Source organism: Simochromis diagramma, unplaced genomic scaffold, assembly GCF_900408965.1.
Source record: "Simochromis diagramma unplaced genomic scaffold, fSimDia1.1 OVJJ01000361.1, whole genome shotgun sequence".
In the NCBI taxonomy this organism is placed as follows: domain Eukaryota; kingdom Metazoa; phylum Chordata; class Actinopteri; order Cichliformes; family Cichlidae; genus Simochromis; species Simochromis diagramma.
The window spans coordinates 16762114-16781775 of NW_024386860.1; the positions used below are offsets into that span (position 1 = coordinate 16762114).

The 19662-nt window shown below is 40.0% G+C and overlaps 2 protein-coding genes across 2 annotated transcripts; both read left to right on the top strand.

The window, feature by feature from the left end:
• Nucleotides 1–3608: 3608 nt before the first annotated feature.
• rpz5 (rapunzel 5) lies at nt 3609–7046 on the top strand. Its single transcript, XM_040030832.1, has 2 exons — nt 3609–3739; nt 5224–7046. Exon 2 carries the CDS (start codon nt 5285–5287, stop codon nt 6464–6466), a length of 1182 nt encoding a protein of 393 aa, XP_039886766.1. The 5' UTR covers nt 3609–3739; nt 5224–5284; the 3' UTR covers nt 6467–7046.
• Nucleotides 7047–7682: 636 nt separating this feature from the next.
• rpz4 (rapunzel 4) lies at nt 7683–15266 on the top strand. The gene is made up of 3 exons (XM_040030833.1): nt 7683–7897; nt 11778–11842; nt 11972–15266. Exon 3 carries the CDS (start codon nt 11984–11986, stop codon nt 13157–13159), a length of 1176 nt encoding a protein of 391 aa, XP_039886767.1. The 5' UTR covers nt 7683–7897; nt 11778–11842; nt 11972–11983; the 3' UTR covers nt 13160–15266.
• Nucleotides 15267–19662: the final 4396 nt, after the last annotated feature.

The window sequence follows — 19662 nt, forward strand, 5'->3', positions numbered from 1 at the left end:
CCCAAACAAGCTGCATGCAAGGCGCAGGGAGCTGGTTGGCTGCTCAGTGCACTGCTTTGGCGAGGGGTGAAATATTTTAACAAATTTGATCTCTCAGGCACCACCATCACGTGCCATTAAAGTGATGATCCCTTTGAATTGTTGAATTAAATTATGCAGATGTCTTTGCATCACGGGTCAAATTCTCTGTTCATAAAAAACCCAAAACAACAAAAACCCTCATTTAATTCTCCAGAATATTCTTTTTGCAATGAAGTCTCCAATAGACTTTTCATAGAAGAACTTACTGTCTCCATCTCCGCTCGTTTTCAATGATCCAACCGCATTAAAACCCCTGAAATGTAGACACCATGGCAGACATAGCATGTCCAACATATCCAACATACCTGCTGTGAAATATATTTATATTTTCCTTTTCTATCCCCAGCTTTTTGGTGTGCTGCTACTTGCTCTGATAAGTAAATGAAAAGATCATTTTTGCATTGGACAAACAAAAGAGTTCAAACTAAAAAGGGGCACACACACTTTTTATTTCCTTCTGACTTCTGATTTTTATTGTCCTCCTCTGTTTATCTTTAGTTTTATAATCTCCTTCATCATTTACCAGCACTGTAAGGAGCAGTGTAATGAGGTACCTAATTCATGTTATCTAACAGCTGTTCTAACAGAAGTTTTAAAAATTTGATTTTTTTCCTTTTTGTTTATCACCTTTAGTATAAATCACCTAAAACAAAACCTCCTGCTGGGCCGTAAATTGGCACCTGCCCATTCACCTTTTCCTCCAAACAGCTACCAATGACGGTTTCCACTATATATTTTTTTTCTCCTTTAGTCAGTAACCACAAGACTTCGCAGACATCTCGGTGACTGAAAACCAGCTCGGCTGATCCTACTTTTCAGTGGCTTTGGAGGACTCAATAAAGACCAGTGTTACTAGGATTAGCTGATAAAGGAACAACCACTTAGTCTGAGATGTTTTAAGTATAGAGATGTTCAGTGTTAAAGGAAACAATGCCATCAGCTGTCCAAAGGATTAGGTGATTTTGAAATAGCTTCAAACAGCATTTTAACTTGTTGGTTGTTGCTTTTCCTGATAAATCAATCATAATGAATCATTTGCAGTTACATCTGGCATTACGATCTCCAAATGAGTCTGACTGGCTTTGACAGCAATAAGGTCATATTATGGTCTACGTGCATTTGTGGCATTGACTGTGTCTGTCTTTATTCACACATTACGTCACATAATGTGGGATGTAGCTCAACTATAACACAGTTCATTATGAGACATTATGGACAGTTTTAAATCGCTCATCTCTGTTTTTACTGCACCGAGCTCTTCAAACAGCTAAACATATCCCTTCCTGTCATTCAAATACACACAGCGCAGAGAGAAAAGTTAAAAGGTGATAATCTGGACTGGAATCAACTTTCTTTCTGCTGTTTCGTCCCTCTGGCAATATCTCACAATCAAACATCCATCTCACCAGGAAACACATTTCAAAGGACCTGTCTGCCCTGCCCACCTTTATTTTCCCACGGGAGTCAGCCAATGACGGTTACTAAATCCTGTCTTTCCCACTAAACAACTTTCTATTTATGAAGCAATCCTTCGACATACTGAGCTCATACTCTTGTGTGGATTTTCGGGACATGGTAGAAAATGGCCGTAAGCACCTTCTGTCTTTTTGATGTGAGTGAATCACGTTTATCTTGAGGCATGTATTCAACATTTTCAGAGGTTTGCTTGTAGCTCTGCCAAAATGAAGTCTGAATTTCAAATTAAAAATCGTTGGCCATCTGTCTTGTTTGTATCGAGCCTGTGTCTGCACCTCTATCTATAGTTTAATATACATAATAGAAATCTTATCTTCTGAATAAGTGCTTTCTCTTGTCTCATAATTAGAGCTATTGATATTTTGAAACACTCAACCCTTCCCAGAAAATGCTGTGCATCTTCTGCCATGAGATGAACCAATGGGGGCTTTTCCTGTGAGCTGAAGAGACATCTTGTGGCGAGGAGAAAACACTTGTCATTGACCAAGGTCAAAATGATAAAACATGGCCATGCTTCCTTGAAAAAAGACAGCCGTTTATCATTTTAGCTTCCAGACATAAACAAACTCTGTGATTGGATAAGTCAAGGTAAGACAAAATGGTCATGAGCTTTGTTTAACATGCCAATAATGCATAATATACAATCTACACAAGCTTTTTACTTGTGTTTTGCTGATTCAAATATTATTCAGCAGCAGGCAATGAAGTGCAATAAGCCCAAGTTTGTACTTTCATTAAAAACAAAGGAAGGCACAACTTTCAAAGGACTTCTCATTACACAAAATCAGGAATGAGACTCCTAAGTCAGCTTTCCTAACATGCAGTGTAAAGAGATGAAACGGCCTCTTTCCCCTCAGCTGGCTGTCATTATCGCAAATATTTCACCATGTTTCCACCTGGCAAGCCTGAAACCACAAACAACAAAGGCCAAACTTTTCTACAAATTCAACACTTTCTATTGATGCTGGAGCCAGACTACCTTTAATAGGCCGTGTTGTTTGTTCATTTGAAAGTAAATGTCAGGACACAGTGCATGTGTGTGTGTGTGTGTGAAAGAAAAGAAAAAGCAGCATCAGAGGTCTTCCAGCTGAGCGACGTCACGCTCAGGCATCTGCAGCGAATGTTTACCAGCATCAGTCTGTACCACCCATCACACCACATACTGTTGAGTCCCTGCGAAACCTACTCTCTGGTTTCCGATGGTCACAATTAGTTCAAGTGTGAGATGTGACAGAAGGACGACACAGGAACAAGGAAGCCCAGCTGACCAGCTTCAGTTTGTCACACAGTGCAGTTTCTCTTCTTCCTCCTGCCTCTTTATCGTGCCTAAAGTGGCACAGATGACTGCTTTAGAAAGCACAAAGGCTCAGAGTGAACTCTGAATGTCAGAAACACAGACCGCCTGTCTGTAGTCTGCGCTGTGACGGACTGATTCTGAAAGTGCTGCCCCTGCAGGGCAAATGTCATCCCGATTTGTAAAGCTTGACTCCACAGAGCTGTAACTTTCTATTGCTAATAATCAGATTTAAAGTAAAGTAGGTCAACATTTATAAGATCACCTAGAAGTCTAGCTAACTTGCTCTGGATCCCAACTCGCTGGGAGAACAGAGAGCTCACTTTGGTTCTCAAGCATGCAGCGTCTCGCATAAGTTGGGGGAGCCGGTGCAGTGGCCATGGCAACCTTGTTCGAGCCACAACAAGAGGGGTTTTGTGCTGGTGGGCCACGTAGTTGAGCCCTACTGTGACTGGCCTCCTTTTTAGTCTCTTTCACACTGCCTTTGTCTATCTTTCTCTTGCATTCATACTCACGCACACAAACCAGTATTTTTTTTATTTTTTTTTTATCTGTTCCCAGGGTGCTTGGTGTCCCTGCATAGGGGAGTGTTTACAGGATGTTATCTGTGTCAGCGCTGGTCTCTCATCCCTCTGAGTGGGTTATTTTATGGAATGCTGGAACAGGATAGAGGAGTTGCAAAGGGGGAGTGACAAGAGCCTAGACAGAGAGAGAGAGAGAGAGAGAGAGAGAGAGAGAGAGAGAGAGAGTGAGAGAGAGAGAGGGAGAGAGAGAGAGAGAGAGAGAGAGAGAGAGACTATATATATATCCTAAGGAGGCTGGTGCTCACAGGCACAGCTGGACTACTGGATAACTGGACTGCAGCCCATTGGACATTTAACTAAAAAGGTGAGTTTTTTCATTCTTTTCTAATTATTTGTTGAGAATCTTCATCATTTATTATTATTTTAAAGAAAGAAAGGAAGGAAGAAAGAAAGAGAAACTCATTGCCTATATCCATATAAACATTTACATTTTTCATTTCATGCTCTAAACATTAAATGAAAATTTTAACTGGAATGCCACAGGTAGAGTGAGTCTTTCAGAGGATGTGGGCACTTGAAAAACCACATCCTAAGTGCGACAGAGCCGTTAAGTCTCCGTCGCACTTAGAGGAAAAACCGGAGTTTGATCAAGTGCCTGTGTGGGACTCGCCTTTTTCTCCTCTCTTTCTCTCACCAAAATATGTTTGATGTCAAAGAAGACTTTTTGGTTTTACAAGGGAGGTTATTACCAAGTAATTACCAAGATGTTCAGTAAATACTTACTCCCTGTTTTTGTTTTCCTTCATTAGAATGGAATCTAAATCTGTTATTTAATTCCAAATTAAAATTTTGAAAAGTTAATTTTTGTTGTTTGTCATTTGACTCTCATAGAAATGCACAAAAAATCTGTTGGTATGTTACCAAATGAAGTAAATCTAATTAGCACAGTGATAGGAAAGGCTGTAAAATGACACCACTGATCTCATCACTGCAGCAGTCACTGGTGAGCTGATAAACTGTTGTTACATATAAACTTGTATTTTTGTGGTTTTTTACACAAAAGTAAATCCTCACAAATATTACATCTGGGTGCATTCAATTAAACTGAGGCTGTAATGAGGAGGGAAATGTGGTTGTATTACTGAACAAGTGCACTGGTGGGGAATTTTCTTCTCTCAGTCTTGGGTGTGCCTTTTTCTGAGCTCCAGGGAACTAGAAATTAGTTAGCTCATCTCTTTTGGGTATTTTACATAGAAAAATATAGAATCATCATCGAAGTAAATCCCCTTTTTTACCCATGTTGTGAACATCTGTGTTTGCTTTGGTTCTTGGCTATTGTTAGAGAAGTAAAAATGACATCCCAAAAGGCCAGCACTGCAGTGTTGCACAATATGTCCACGTCATAATTCATGAGTACACATACCATATTTGACATCTGTTCTGTTTTACCATCCATGACTCGTTTGTGTACTTTTTTTTTTTTTTTTTTTTTTGGACCTATGTCAATGCCACCAGGACTTAAAAACGAGTCCCTGTCATTAACTCATGGTCTGAGGGCGCGGCCTGAAACTGGATGCCTACATGTGCTGACATGACCTGCTGTTTGCTTTTATTGTAGAGTTTGTTTGTCAGGAACATGTTCTTAGAGAACCTATTCCTGAGACTGCAAACACTCTCCTACACAGGAGCACCATGCATGCTGAGAAAGGATTGAAAAAGACAGAGAGAGACTTTATGTTACTAATATTTGCTAAAATAAAGAAAAAGCTGAGCCATATTTTATCTGAAATGCTAAAAAGTCTCAAATTAATGAACTTCACAAGGGTTTCGTGTTTCTTCTCCTTTCAGGCACCAGCAAAGCCTTTGGAAATCCTTTTAGATTAGTTACTGTGAAACATATAGTTCAAAGATGAACAGTGTGGCAGACTGGCTCGTGAACAACAGGGACAAGATAGAGAAAGGTGTGGAGATCATGGGGCAAGCCTCTGAGGTGCTAGCTGCCACTGTGGGCCAGCTACACCCCGTCTTGGAGGCCGTGTTCGTGGCCTCAGCCGAGCTGCTCAGCAACCCGGACAGCAAAGAGGCTCGCTACTTAACTCAACAATTCGAGATGGTGAACCAGAAACTTGAAGGAATCCAAGATGAGATTGATAAACTTGCCCTGGAGCTGCAGAGGACGTCGATGAACAAGCAAAACTTTGATCGAGAGGCACAGATGATCAGCCAGTATGAGAAGTTTCAGGTCTTTGTCAACGCCAAGCCAAAGTTCAAGGAGAAAAAGATGGAGAAATTCATCAGCCATTATGAGAGCACCGATATGGATTTAAACTTGGATGCCCTCTACAATTCTGTCACTGGGGAGAACACCTCAGGAGACCCTATGCTGGAAACTGTAGTTAATACAGAGCAGAGAAGCAGAAGAGCAGTGGAGGACTTCTGTGCTCGACTGAAGAAGCTTTTTGTGGTTGGCATTATCGCTGTCATGGGTTATGCTGCCCTCAAGGAAGGAGGAGTTGGGGAGGAGATGGTGAAGAAGTGGCAAGGACGAATGGAGGAAGTGGAAAAGCGAATGAAAGCAGCTGTGGATGACTGTACAGAGAACTTTGCCACACAAGCCAAGGTGGACATAGAGCATCTAGTTCAGGAGAACCCGGGCCCTGCCGACCAGAACTTCACCAACACCATCTTGGATGCTCTTGCTAAGAAATACGACTGGGTGAACTGGTCCATCAGGGCCTTTAATGACCGGGAGCGCATTTTCTTTTTTAACTGGCTAGCTGGAAAGAAGTACCATGGAAGTGGGGGAGCCAACTGGTTTGACCTTTTGACCAAGAACAAGATCAAGATTGTGGTCTCTTTCTGTGTCAACCCCAAGCCTATTAACAAGAGTCAGATCCAGGAGAAGATTGAGCAGGAGAAGTTGAAGGGGAACATGATGGCAGTTGCTCTGTCTTTGAACAAAAGCTTCCCCAACTGCCTGGTCCATGCTGTCAGCCATTACAAGGCAGTGGTGCAGTCCACCAACTTCCAAGAGGATTGTTACTACTTTGGAAAACACAAACGAGCGTACTTGTGCATTCATCCTGAGTAGGCCAATGAAAAATGTAATGTGTACCTTCTTATTGATGAATTTATGAATGTCTTTATCAGAGACTTGAAAATATCTCCATTCAATATAGAAATGTATTCCTAAATCTTGCCTCTGTTGATGTGTAATCAGCTCTGTCTGGGTTTTGCTATGTGACCCATTGTCTAATGCAACAATTTATATTCTTATACATACATATGTGTAGCTTTGAGGTGAGAAAATTCAGAGCCAGATGTGTCCATGCCAGCTTTGTCTTAGCATTAGGGTTGTGAATCTGTTCCCACTGAATATTAGCCTGCTAAGGGTGGATGACTGAGCAATATGTGTTTGTGAGCTTTCAGAGATTTTAAGATTATATGTGAAAATCTACCCTTGGAAAAATGCTGGCTTTGGATGTTCTGAAGATGACATTCGTGACTATCAAAACTGGGTTTGGATGGGATTATTAGTCAGCGACTTGGTTCTGAATAAAAAAAATATTAAAGAGGTGTTCAACAATTAAAAGAATAGTTCTACATTTGGGGGAAATGTGCATATTTGCTTGCTTGGCCTTCGATTTCTACATTAAAAATCGAAAGAGAAATCCGTCCATTCATTTTCTTCTGCTTGTCCCTTGGGCATACCTCAGCTGTCACAGGTGAGGGCCAAGGTAACATGGATCACCGCTATATCAGACAGAGATATATTCATGCTGAGAACCACTTAGAGTCACAATTATGTGTACTGTGGAAGGAAGCCAAAGCATTCATGAAGGCTTTAAGAATGATTTAAGTTCACATTAGAGCAGTAGAGCTCGTCTAATCCCAACAAAACAATCAAACAAACAAAAAATAACCACTTAAAAAAATTCAGGTGCCCTGTTATAAAAAGATAAGATAACCTTTGTTAGTCATACAGGTGGAATTTTTTTTGTTTTGTGTGTGCACAAATGACTAATACTGTGGTAGATAGTGCAATTAATATTACCCACTCTCCAAATAAAAGCCTATTTTAAAAAAATCAAATATTTTGCTGTGTTTGGTGCTGTGTGGGAAACCTTTCACATACGATTAAACTTTTATGCGTGTTTTACTTTCATCCTTAATAAACTAAAATTACGGATATTTTGTCATCCTTTGTTATCGTCGTTACTCTCTTATTTAAAGGCTCGTGTTGCGTTCAAACGAACTCAGTCAGATTAGCTCTTTAACAGTTATAATGCTGTAATAACATGCCTTTGTTTATTAGATGGGTGGAGGCCGATCTGTATACAATATCAACAACAGTCTATTATGCTCACAACTGATTTTCCCTCCACCACCCAGGATTTTTTCTTTTTTCTTGTGCTTCTTCTGGGTTTGACTGGGTGTGTCTGCTCTCTGTAACATGAGAGCCACATGACCAATAGGAAGGCAAACAGTCTGGAAGTTAGAGTTCTTCCGCAAACTTTATGAGGTGAGTCCGTTTCTCTTGAAAATGTTTCATAGTGGACAGGCACATTTTAACTGCGTGCGAGCAGAGGCATTATAAGGGTCCTGTGGCGGTAGTGTTAGTGCTGATGAGTGGAGGATCGATTCAGCTTAATCGACTTCATGCCACTCTCGTTACATAATCGAGCTGTTTTTTTTTAAAACCCGCTTTTTGTTCACTGCTGTTAAAAGTCCTCGTATATTTTGTTAACGCGGGTTGTTTTAATAAAGCGGAGTGGGTGATTAGACGAATCTGCAAAATTTAATGCAGTTCAGGCAAAACTTTTATGGGCGTTGGTTGCCAGATCTGGTGCCACCGCTTTACTTTTTCCAGGAAGTGCTTGTGTTTTTTTAATCCACTGCCGCGGCTGCGCTGTAACGCAAACCTAATCTGTGGTGTGAAGCTGCTGTGTTTGTTTGTTTCTCTGCCCATCAGATGTAAAACGATACAATTACAACCCTCGCGCGCGGACTGATCGATACTTCATCCATTAAGAGAGCGCATTTAACAGAGCGTTAAGTTTTTTCCCTGCTCAGTGGTCAGACTGAGTGGTCAGCTGTCAGATGGAGGGTTTGTTCTACTGTCCAGATGAAGCTGGCACTAAAGTCAGTGCAGATAGCGCATGCGCGTTGTGCGTTTCTTGCAACTGCACAGATCCTCATATAAATTTGCCATTGGCATATCACAGTGTTTAAATTCTGCACAGTAATAATAGATGAGAAGAAAACCGTCACCCTGGCTGATACTTTTATTATATTGCTCTTTGAGACCGTATCAACGCATAAGCAGCATATTATTGGTCAGTTCAGTCCTGAGCTGACAGAGCTAAAGCTTACGCCTCTCCAGTGGGTCACACACAACTGAGTGGTCATCATAGTATTAATGTAATACAAAAAAGATAAAGACACTTTTATAATGTTTGCTGATTTGTAGAATATACTGTATTTACCCTCCTCTTTGGTCTTTGAGTACTTAAAAAGGCAAATTCATGTTTGTATAACTGTGAACAACTTAAACATACCTGAAATGTAACTAAATAACCCAAAAATCACAGAAATCATTTTGCATTTTCTTTAGATTTTTAGTGTAAAAGCTTGATCTGAAAAGCTCTGGAGTTAGAAAATATACTGGTCAAATAGGAGCAGCAGAAGAATGACTAAAACAGCATCTAAATGGCAGTACAGACTGCGATGTGCATCTCTGTTATGTGAGCCGCAGCAGCTCTTTGTCTATGAAAATGTGATTTCTTTAAGCACTTTTATGTTTGAAGCATCTGCGTGGAGGTGTTTCATGCACTCAGACTGCAGTTACAAAACCCACGAGACCCCGAGAAGTAGCGAAACCGAGAGATAACATCAGTGGAAACATTTTTTTATGCGTAAATCAAATGAGATGCAGTAACTGGAAATGCTCTAAACCTCTGCTGGAATTTCCTACTTTGCTGTTTTTCTTAATTTTTAGAACAAAATTGCACAAATATAACATCCTACATATGTTATATTTGAGAAACAGCCAAGTGAACAGCCTTCCTGTTTCCTCTTTGCTGTCTGGGTTGCTGAACATATCATATCCTTTATATCACTTTTTTTGTTGAAGAGGTTTGTGTTTGTTTATTCACAGGTGTGGCACTTTGAGGATAGAGTTCTTGTGGAGAGTTAGATGAAATTAATCATATTTCTCCATAAATATGAAGCAACTGATTAGCTTAGTTTGTCATAAAGACTGGTAAACAACATGTCTGGCCCTTTCCCAAAGAATTCTTGGCCGGGAGCAGTGACTTTGACTCCAGGCCAAAATGTAGCCAATAAAACATAGCTAAACCCCAAATTCTTTTGCGTTTAAGTTTTTGTATAAATTAATCAAACAAGATGAACATTTACTGGGCACTTTATTAAGTACAAGTGTAAAAATCTAATGCAATCCAGTGCAACAGCTTTCCCCTCAAATAAAGTTTGAATGTGTTCAGTATTTGCTGACATTGTCAAAAAGGCAATATGTCTTTTTTTATATATTACTTAGGTTATAGTCAGAGATGATTACATCTAAGTTTCTTTCATTTCCACCACCCGTTGTGCTGGTTATAACGTTGTTTTATTGCGAGAGGATAGCTTCTTATCTGCATCCTGCCAAGAAAAAAGTAGGTGTGTTTTCATAAAAGGCCAAACTATTCCTTTAATCTGTGTTCAGATTTGCTAAACTCTGATCACCTGTCTAGACATCCTTCATGCTGGTGTCTGATAGCTGCAGAGGTGTGAGATGCATCAGCCTGAGAAATGGGTGCTATCTACTGCAGTTTAGCCACATAAACCCCCCTGGGACAGACTTGACCTCAGCAGAAAGATAAATGAGCTGACAGATTATTTTCCATTGTCTTGTTGCCGTGGTAACTTGCTGAGTTTCACTGGAAAACGCACCCTCGCCCAGCAAGTTTAACCTCTTTACGCTTAATCACTTCCCACGCCTGCTGCTCTGATATCGACTGAGGAGAAACAGCACTGCTGCCTCTCACTCAGCTCCAAATGAAACACACCATGTGAACAAGACCAGAAAGCTGAACTGAAGAGTGTGACGGCAGATTCTTTACCGAGAGCTGCAAAATAAACAGTCACAGTGGACTGTTTTTTTTTTTCCACACAAATGAAAGTTTCTTCCAAAATTGCACATTTCCAGATTTGCACCAAGGACATGTCTGAACATGCCCAGGAAATCAGTTAGTGTTGCTCATGCTGTGAGTCCTGGAATTTGGAAATGTTCAGACTAAGACTTTCCAAGTTCAACAGGGATCCGGTTTTTAGGCTGAAATGAAGGGAAAACTTTTTCCCCCTGCATATCAATAAATGCCCAGCATGCTTTAATTTGTGGAAGGGTTATTGCCATCTTGAATTTAACCCTTGATTTTACTTGCTTGATTAGATTTAGGAAAAGTTCACTGCTTCGACAAAGTTAGTCCTGCATGTAGAAAAGTGAAGCCCATCCAATATATGAGACTAAGGGATTCTTTACAAGCCCTCATATGTCTGTCATGACCTGTTTCACTTCTATAAACCCAGAGCATCGAGCACACACACCTTATGTGTGTCGGTTAGCAGCTTTGGTGCTATGGCCATTTTTAACGCTTTGGAAATGACAGACTTTCACTACTCAAAGTGAAGCTTTCAGAAATATCACACCGTCTTCCTTTCTTTCAGCTTTTATGGGAACTGATCTGTTGCCAGAAGCTCATGAACTGTCCTGACTTCACGTGTTACACTTTTAGAGACTTCCTGATAATTTTGGCCTTGAGTTTTCAGTTTTTCCAGACATGTTTTCAGTCTTTATGTTAAGCTAAGTTGCTGGCTACAGCTTCATTATAATGTTGAATCTATTTTATAATTTAACCCTTTGCAAAAAAGGCAACAAAATAATGGATTTCAAACTCTTTCGGCATTTAATTTTACTTTTAACTTGGAAAACAGCCCATTGAACAGTGTGACTTAAAGAGGAGATAGTTGCATTTAACAGTCCAAGTACATAATTTAGTTCCACATGCTTTTATTCTCTGCAAGTTTGCCATGGTAAGCATGTGAGCTCTGTGTTTCTCCGTTAGGCTTGGCTTGGCTTGAAACCAGTCAGTGCTCCTCCATGTTGTCTTTGCATAATAGTCACTCTGTTGAGGAATAGCTGTTTAAGTTGAATGTAAATGTAAATGTTGAGCAGGTACATTTTACCTCCCAGCGGTTAACATATGAATAACATGCAGCAGTTCAGCCCATACCAGTCGTCCGTCATTACTGAACTCTCTTAGCATTGTTGAGTCATTGCTCATTGGGTGTGACTAGCAGCCAGCACTGAAGCTCACTTGGCTGTTTCTCTCTTTCCTTATCAGTGTTTGCTGCGTAGTAAGAAGCACAAGGCCTACAGTCTACAGTCCAACAACACTGGAAGAGAGCTGTAAGTAGAGTTAGAAGACCAAAAACCGACCCCTCAATCTCTGTTTTACTTTGACTGTTGTTAATATTACAAGAGGATCAGTTCTGACTGTTTCTAAGAATGTGATTGTTTTTCTTCGGTCTGAGACAGACGTCAGCAAAGATGGCAAATCCACTACAGAAGCTTGTGTCTGAGAAAAAGGACATGGTGGAGACAGTGATGGAAGTGTTTGAGCAAGGAGCTGAAGTGGTGGCCAGCATCGCCGGTGACCTCTTCCCCGTCTTCTCCATCGCAGCCCCGATTGTCAAGCTGGCTCTGGACAACGTGGAGAGCAAAGAGGCCGCATTCATGAAGGAGCAGTTTCAGAAGGTCAGAGATCGGCTGGATGTAGTGTCTGAGGAGCTTCAGCGGATCAACGAGGAGATCAAGAAGAGCGGAGTGGATTCTACGTACTTCCCCGTTGAGGAAAACATTACTAATCAGTTCAGGAAGTACATGGACATCCTCAACGCCAAACCTAAGTTCCGGGAAGTGAAGAAGAAGCTCTTCCTGGAGCATTTCGCCAAGACCGGAGGCGACAAAAATATTAACACCCTATACAACGTTGTGATGGGAGAAAGTTTCTCTGGGGAACCTTTGCTCGAGATCATCCTTAACTATGAGGAGAAAAATCGCCGGGTGATGGAAGACTTTTGCGCCCGTCTGAAGAAGCTCTTCTGCATTGCGCTCATTGCACTGCTGGGCCACGCTGCTCTGAAAGGATATGACGAGGAGGACGATCTTCTGAAAGAGTGGGGTGAGAAGATGAAGGCTGTCCAGGGTAAAATGAACGCTGTCATTGAAGACTGCATCGTCAGCTTCCCTAAACAAGCTGAAGAAGACTCCCGACGACTGGTGAGAGATCAGCAAGATTTAACCAACCAACAGCTAGCTGATGCTATGGTAGAGAAGCTAAAGAAGAAGTATGACTGGGTGGGCTGGTCTGTGCGTATATTTAAATCTCCTTCAGGCCTGTTTGTCAACAGGAGGGATTTCCAATGCGCAACGGGAAAGAACCGCTTCCAAGTGCCTTCATCGGATGAGAAACTGAACGTGTGGGTGTCCTACAGCTCCTCGCCTGAGCCTGTGGACAAGAGCCACATCCAACAGCTGATCCAGTCTCAGAAGAAACTCACAGTGGTTGGGGTCGCTGAGTTCCTGTTCGAGAAGTTACCCGGCGACTGTGTGGTTCACACAATCAAATCCACCAAAGACCTGGCCTGCTCGTGGAGCTTCGAAGATGAACTTCACTACTGGGAGGAGCACAAAAACTTCTACGTCTGTGTTCACTCAGCTTGATGTTTTAGACACTGAACAAAACTCCAAAAGTCGCTCATTCTGTGTTTGTGTTTGTTTGTGTACCACATCATCATTTCTGCACAGATAATTGGTGCACCTTCATCTTTAACCTTCATCTTGGTTGCTCCTCTGGGCAGTTATTTTGAAGCCCTTATCTAAATGAATGGGTACAAAGCCAGATTATTTACTTCAGTGGTCATTAGAAGATAAAAAGACCTTTCTTTCAAAAGAACGGTTAAAATGATTTGTTCTCAGCAGTTATGCTTCTACTAATGAAAAGTTTGATAATGTTACAACTCATTTAATTGCTCCGTCTGGAGTGACGACACAATCAGTCGCTGTTCACCTCACCAGCACACGGAACAGACATTTTGCATATATAAAAGGAGAAGACATGTTTAAACAGTTACAGTGGTCATGAATATGGCTAATATGTTTCCCAGGTGTTGATTAGGGTCAAAACATCTGCAGTCTTTGCCATTAAGGAATTTCATAGACTTTCATAGATTTGTATTCAGGATTCTTGTAGTACCAGTGTCTGATATTATACAGTATATGCCTTCCCAAACTGCACTTCCACAATCATTTTTTTATGCTGAAATGTTCTTTTTTCTGACATTCATCCACAAGAAGTTCACATAAACTAGACTGGAGAAAAGGCACAAAGAATTGTGAAAACAAAAATACAGAGAAATGAAACAGCAAACATGGTGGTTGATCCACTAACGAACCGATCAACGGCTGAAATGTAGCGGAGCGTGATGTTCCACAGTTCAGGTTCATGATTGTGTTTAAATTGTGTTGTGGGAGGCATATTTTTTTGTTATCTAGTAAAGCTATAGGTAAGTGTGCCATTTTCCTTTTTTTTCCTGCTAAATCCAAGCATAACGATAATAAGTGTTGTATATGTGTCACCTAAAAAAGCTTAAAAGTTTTTTAAATATTATTTTGGGACAAAATCTCCAAACTCAGGAAGCATTTTCTTGCTTTCCCTTGACCACAGAAATGAATCCTGAGGCTCTCGTCCTGTTCAGAGAGAAAGGTTTCAAAATAGCCCAAATGTGTCTGAAGGCGTTGCTAAGGTGGCTGCAGAGTAGTAAGACTTTTTCCAGCGTTGACCAAACACAGCTGAGCTTTGTTTCTTTCTCAAGACAGATACAAGTGCTCACCTCTTGGCTTACTTTGCATTAGTGTAAATTGTATCATTTTTTATGAAAGTTGTGGGTTTGAAAATTTTTACAGAAACTTTGCCAGGAGCTAATCAGCTAATATTTTCCACTGTTATGAAATTTGGGAGGACGTGGGACTTTGTTGTTACGGTTCATCTGTCACAGAGAGATTGTGCTGGTGCTGATAAGTGCTGACGCCGCCCTGTTGAGGACATCTACACCAAAGCATTTGAGAGAAAATGATTCCAGGCAGAGAGACTGAAATAGAAACTATCCTTGTTCTCAGTTGGTGAAATAATAATAAATGTCTTCACTTGAAGCTGTACAGCACACAGCACAAGAGCTCACAAAAGAAAAGGGCTCAGTTTTTATCCACACACCTTGTTACTGACATGCTGAGGTGCTGTTTTGTTTACAGACAGGTGTCTAAAATATTCTTGTGTCACAATTTTGCCTGTGAGGTTGTGCAACATAAACTGGAAGTTTGAACGTACTCAAAACCCGACCTTCACTTTGTTGAGGGTATAAACAGTTTTGGGTTTTTTTTTTTTGTGGGATCAATCTTGGGTTTGGGATATGAAATTAATAGATTTTTATTTAGATTTTAATACATAAATTGTATAATCTGACCACTATATGGACTCTACTTTATAAGGACAGTAGCAGCTGCTCATAGTTTTCCACACCACTATAACCAATCTGTGTTTCTTCTGTTTCTTTATTATTTTATGTTATTATATAAGTCTAATAAATTCTACTAATTATCAATAAAATTGTATGCAACACCGATTTGAATGTAAAAATGATTGACAGAAAATTCTTATGTTGCACATCTGTGTCATATTATTTCCATACAGTGTTTTGAGGAAATTAGTGTCTCAGATCAAATTTTATGCACAAAAAGCACCGAATGTAATAAATCTTCCAAGTAAACATAATCATGCATCTTTTCTTTGTTTATCATCATTAATTTCTTGCAGTTGCAGTTTGCGTGTTCGTTACAAGATCCAAACTGTTTCTAACTGGCAAATGTTTTAATCTGGGATCGTTTTGGCTAATTAGTGTTAAGTTCTACAAAATAATTCAAGACCTGATTTACTACTAAAACAAACAACATTATTTATTGACTCCAATGTTGTCAAGACATTTATTCATCAGAATATGTTTCTGTTACTCAAACTTTCTATATTTTTATTGAATACTTTGCTGATTCTTGAGGGTGAAATCTCACTCAAAATCTCAATTAAAAAGTCAGCATCAGCAGCAGACTGGCTCCAGCTGACACTGGTACTTCAGCGGTCATTCGTACTGCATTTGTTGTAAAAAAACAAAACAACAAACAAAAAACTTGAGCACTGAGCTATTTTTTTTGTACTTTAAAAAAAATCAACTTGATAAAGACATCTTCAAATTCAGTCACTAGTAAATATGAAGATGTGAAATCAACATTTGACTGGTCCACAGAATGAAATGTGAAGCTGAAACACAATCACCAAAAAACATCCTGATAAAAGTTACAGTTTTACCTCGTTCTAATCACAAATGTAAATTAGAGAATATGTATCAATCTTATCAAAAAGTCCATAAATTTTGATCTTAGAGAATCTGCTCTGAAGCTCCAGCTCTACTAAATTTAATGCAGAGATGAAGCCCTATTCATTAAATGTTATAAGTAATTGCGTTATTAGGACAAACCCAGTGATCTTGACCACTGCATTCTATATCTTGGTATGGAATAATTTCATCACACCAGCCAGTCCATCCATTCATTTTCTTCCACACAGGGAGCTAGAGCCTATTCCAGCTACAAAAAACAGGAGACATTGTGCACAGGTTGCAAGTCTGTTGCAGGGCTAACATAGACAACCATTCAGACAGACGGAATTGAGAATCAACCTAACCCAACTAACTACATGTCTTTGGACTGTGGGAGGAAGCAGGAGTGCCTGGAGAGAACCCACACAGACACGGGGAGACACGGGAGAATACACCAGCTGGCCATCTGCTGACGTAACTACCGTGCCACCGTGCTACCTCCACACCAGTCAAGATCTCAGGTAAGCAGCAGAGAGAGACCTTCAGTTAAAGAGGAAAAGAGGTAATATTACATAAAATTCTGCCCCATTGAGACTGAGTAAGATATTTAACTCTCAGCTGTTCTGTGGCTATTTTACAGCTTAGAAAAAAAGGAAGGATATTATGGTTTTCTAGTTTGGAGACACCCAAAGTGCTCTGCAATTATGTGGTTGTGGCTTTTCTATCTTCGGCATATAAACACTCATGTCCCAGCAGTCCTGCAACACATTGCACTGTGGGTCAAGTGCCCCAGCAGAAATGAACAAGTGCAACAAAATTCCAGTGTGTCAACGAGATATTTATAGAGTTTAAAAAAAAATAAATAAATAAAATGAGTAAATGGAAACATAAGGAGTGTCACAATATATGATGCTTTACGCTTATTTTAATGGTTTAATTGAGGGCTGTCAGAAACATTTTAATAATTTATAGATGATGGAGGAGGAGGAGGAGGAGACCAAAGACAGACTGAAGTCCAACATTCAAATCTTTAATCAGTAATCTGAAAGTCTCAATGATTTTTGCTTAGCAAAGCGGGAAGCCATGGAGAACTAAACAAAAACTAGAAGTAAAACTAATGTGAAGGTGAATGATTTCAAAACAAAATGATCCAAGAAAACAGAGATGAAGAACCTTTACCAACTGCTAAAAAATGAAGCCCCCACACAAGTCCAAAAACCTGCAGTTCCTCCAGTGTCCACTTGAGGTTGGCTCCAAAACTGAGTCAGTCCCCCACAGACTCCTGTGTTAAACTGTTGAACTTTACAATAGAAAAACAACTACCTTACAGGGGAACACCTCTGAAGAGGACAGCTCTCATTAGGGGTGCAATCTGGGACTCTCCACCAGCCGTTTTAAAACTGAGGAAGCAGCTTGGATGAAGGCAAAACATCTACAAAAACCAAACGAAGACTACTATTACCTGGATGACTGAGATCTTAAACAGACCAACTCTGAGAAGGTTTTACTGATCTTTGCTCAAAATGATTAAAACTCATAGAAAGATGAAACCTTTGACAAGAGCTTGTAAATTAGTTTGCTTAGTCTAGGTTGGGAACATGTGGTCTGGTGTCTCAGTCCTGTCTGTATATGCATCTACTCTTTATCATGTTTACGTTCAAGGTCATGAATTTAATACGAGCAAGCTGCAACAGACTTTGATAGTAAAATGAACGGAGAGAAGACAAAAGGATACAAAGAGAAGTTTAAAGAAAACTCAAACAAAGCAACTGATGCAGCAAAATTTTACACAACACTGCCTGTAACTTGGATTTAAAGCTTATAATATAATTTTAAAAAAGGTCATGGGAGAAAATCAGAAAGCAGAGAGAAAACTATAATTGCAGCAGGAACTTTATAATAAATTTGGAGGGCTCAGATTTTCTTTTGTTTGGCTCTATTTACCAAATCTGACATAAGTAGCAGACGGGGCCTGTTGTCTGGATACCTGTTTGCCAATGGAACAAGACTGAGACAGAAGGAGCTTAAACTTTCCCTCTGCTTCTTAGCAAACCAAATCTCTCTTAAGTGTTTTCCAAATTTCCACTGGCAATGGACTCTGTTACATCAGTGAGCTGAGACCTCACAGTCTGCTTCATCAGCAACTTCATCAGACAGTAAAGCCTGAAAATGATCAACATGTACTGAAGGGTTGGCCTCACAACAATAACATATCTCATTTTACGTTGACCTCGAAAACTTGTTAGCAAATAACTAACAGACTGCACTGAAGGAGATATATGAAATATGACAACCAGTGGTAAATGGGGCTGATTTAAAAGCCGTTTAGTAAATCCGACAGAAACACAATAAAATCATCATTATGATTCTCATCCAGTGAATGCAAGCTTCAGTCTTTGCTCTGTACTAACTACTACTAACTACTGACTGAAATGTCTGCACCTTACAGATATGCTCATTTACTCCTTGCTAACTGTGGCTGTCTTCTGCTTCTGCTGTTAAGCACCTGGCTGGCTGCCTGTAGGGGCCCACAATCAAGCTAAAACAGCAAAATGCAAACTGAGAAATGCTTACGTTGTTGAACTAGCACAACTGAGCTGAAAGAAAATGAATTGCCATAATTCTTTAGGTTCATTGCTACAGGTACTCCTTAAAAAAGGCACATGAAGATTTATATATGCTTACCAGCCACTTTATAAGGTTAACCTTGGACCTAGTTTTTGCTTTCAGAACTGCTTTAATTCTTTGTGGCAGAGATTCGACAAAGCGTTGGAAACATTCCTCAAAGATTTTGGTCCATATCGACATGATAGCATCACACAGTTGTTGCAGATTGGTTGGCAGCACATCAACAGTGCAATTCCCCAGTTTCACCACATTTCAAAAGTGCACCATTTGAGTATATCGTTGACTAATTTTGTATGTTCAAGACCTCCCTTCTCACCTCACATCTCCTTATCACTAAACTAAACAGCATAGCTAGCACGTATGCTGAAGCATTTAGTAACAAAAGAACCAGATATGTCTTTTATAGGTAGGTGCAGACCAAAAACTGAGCTAAAAGAAAGTAAAACTGGACGTATTCATCATGTGGACAGAAACACAACTCCAAAAGAACAACTATATGCAAAGATTCAAATATTTGCAAATAGAATTACTGCAAAAGGCATTTCAAACTGTATCCATGACCCTTGCCCATTGTCCTAAAGTGGGCAAAAATGAAAAATATGCTAGTGTAAACAACTACACTGTATTTTGGGGGAATTTTACAACTTGACTTGACCAATTACTATAAGGAGAATGACTTTATCGGCTCATTGGACAAAGATATTATAAGTAAAGACATCCAATATAAGAAACGAAAAAGACATAGTTATGCTAATTACTTTCTGAGGCAGTGATGATTTTTTATGAAACCCATATTAATAAACAACTTTTGCTACAAAATTATGATCGAAGCTCACAGTGGAAAACTGTTAGAAATAAATATTTTCAGAATCACAAGGAGCTTTTTGGCCTTACACTTGTGTTTTTTCACTTCTAGAGGCAAGTTTGTGTCTACGCCCAGGTAGGTTAAAGGGGCTGCTGACCCAAAACAGTTGAATAGGCAAAGTGATGCTTTTAATCAGACCGGAATTACTCTTCCATGAATATGATTTGGCCACACAGCCCTGCATTGAGGCTGAACCATCAGGTGATCTCAGGAACGCAGAAAAACATCACGTGGCCATGAAAAGATTCGCCCGACTTGCAGGAATACATTGTGCTGCTACCATCACCTCGGCATAACCCACGACT

Bases quoted from the DNA above. Each gene is read 5' to 3' on its own strand.
- rpz5 (XM_040030832.1), top strand. From the start codon at position 5,285: ATGAACAGTGTGGCAGACTGGCTCGTGAACAACAGGGACAAGATAGAG.
- rpz4 (XM_040030833.1), top strand. From the start codon at position 11,984: ATGGCAAATCCACTACAGAAGCTTGTGTCTGAGAAAAAGGACATGGTG.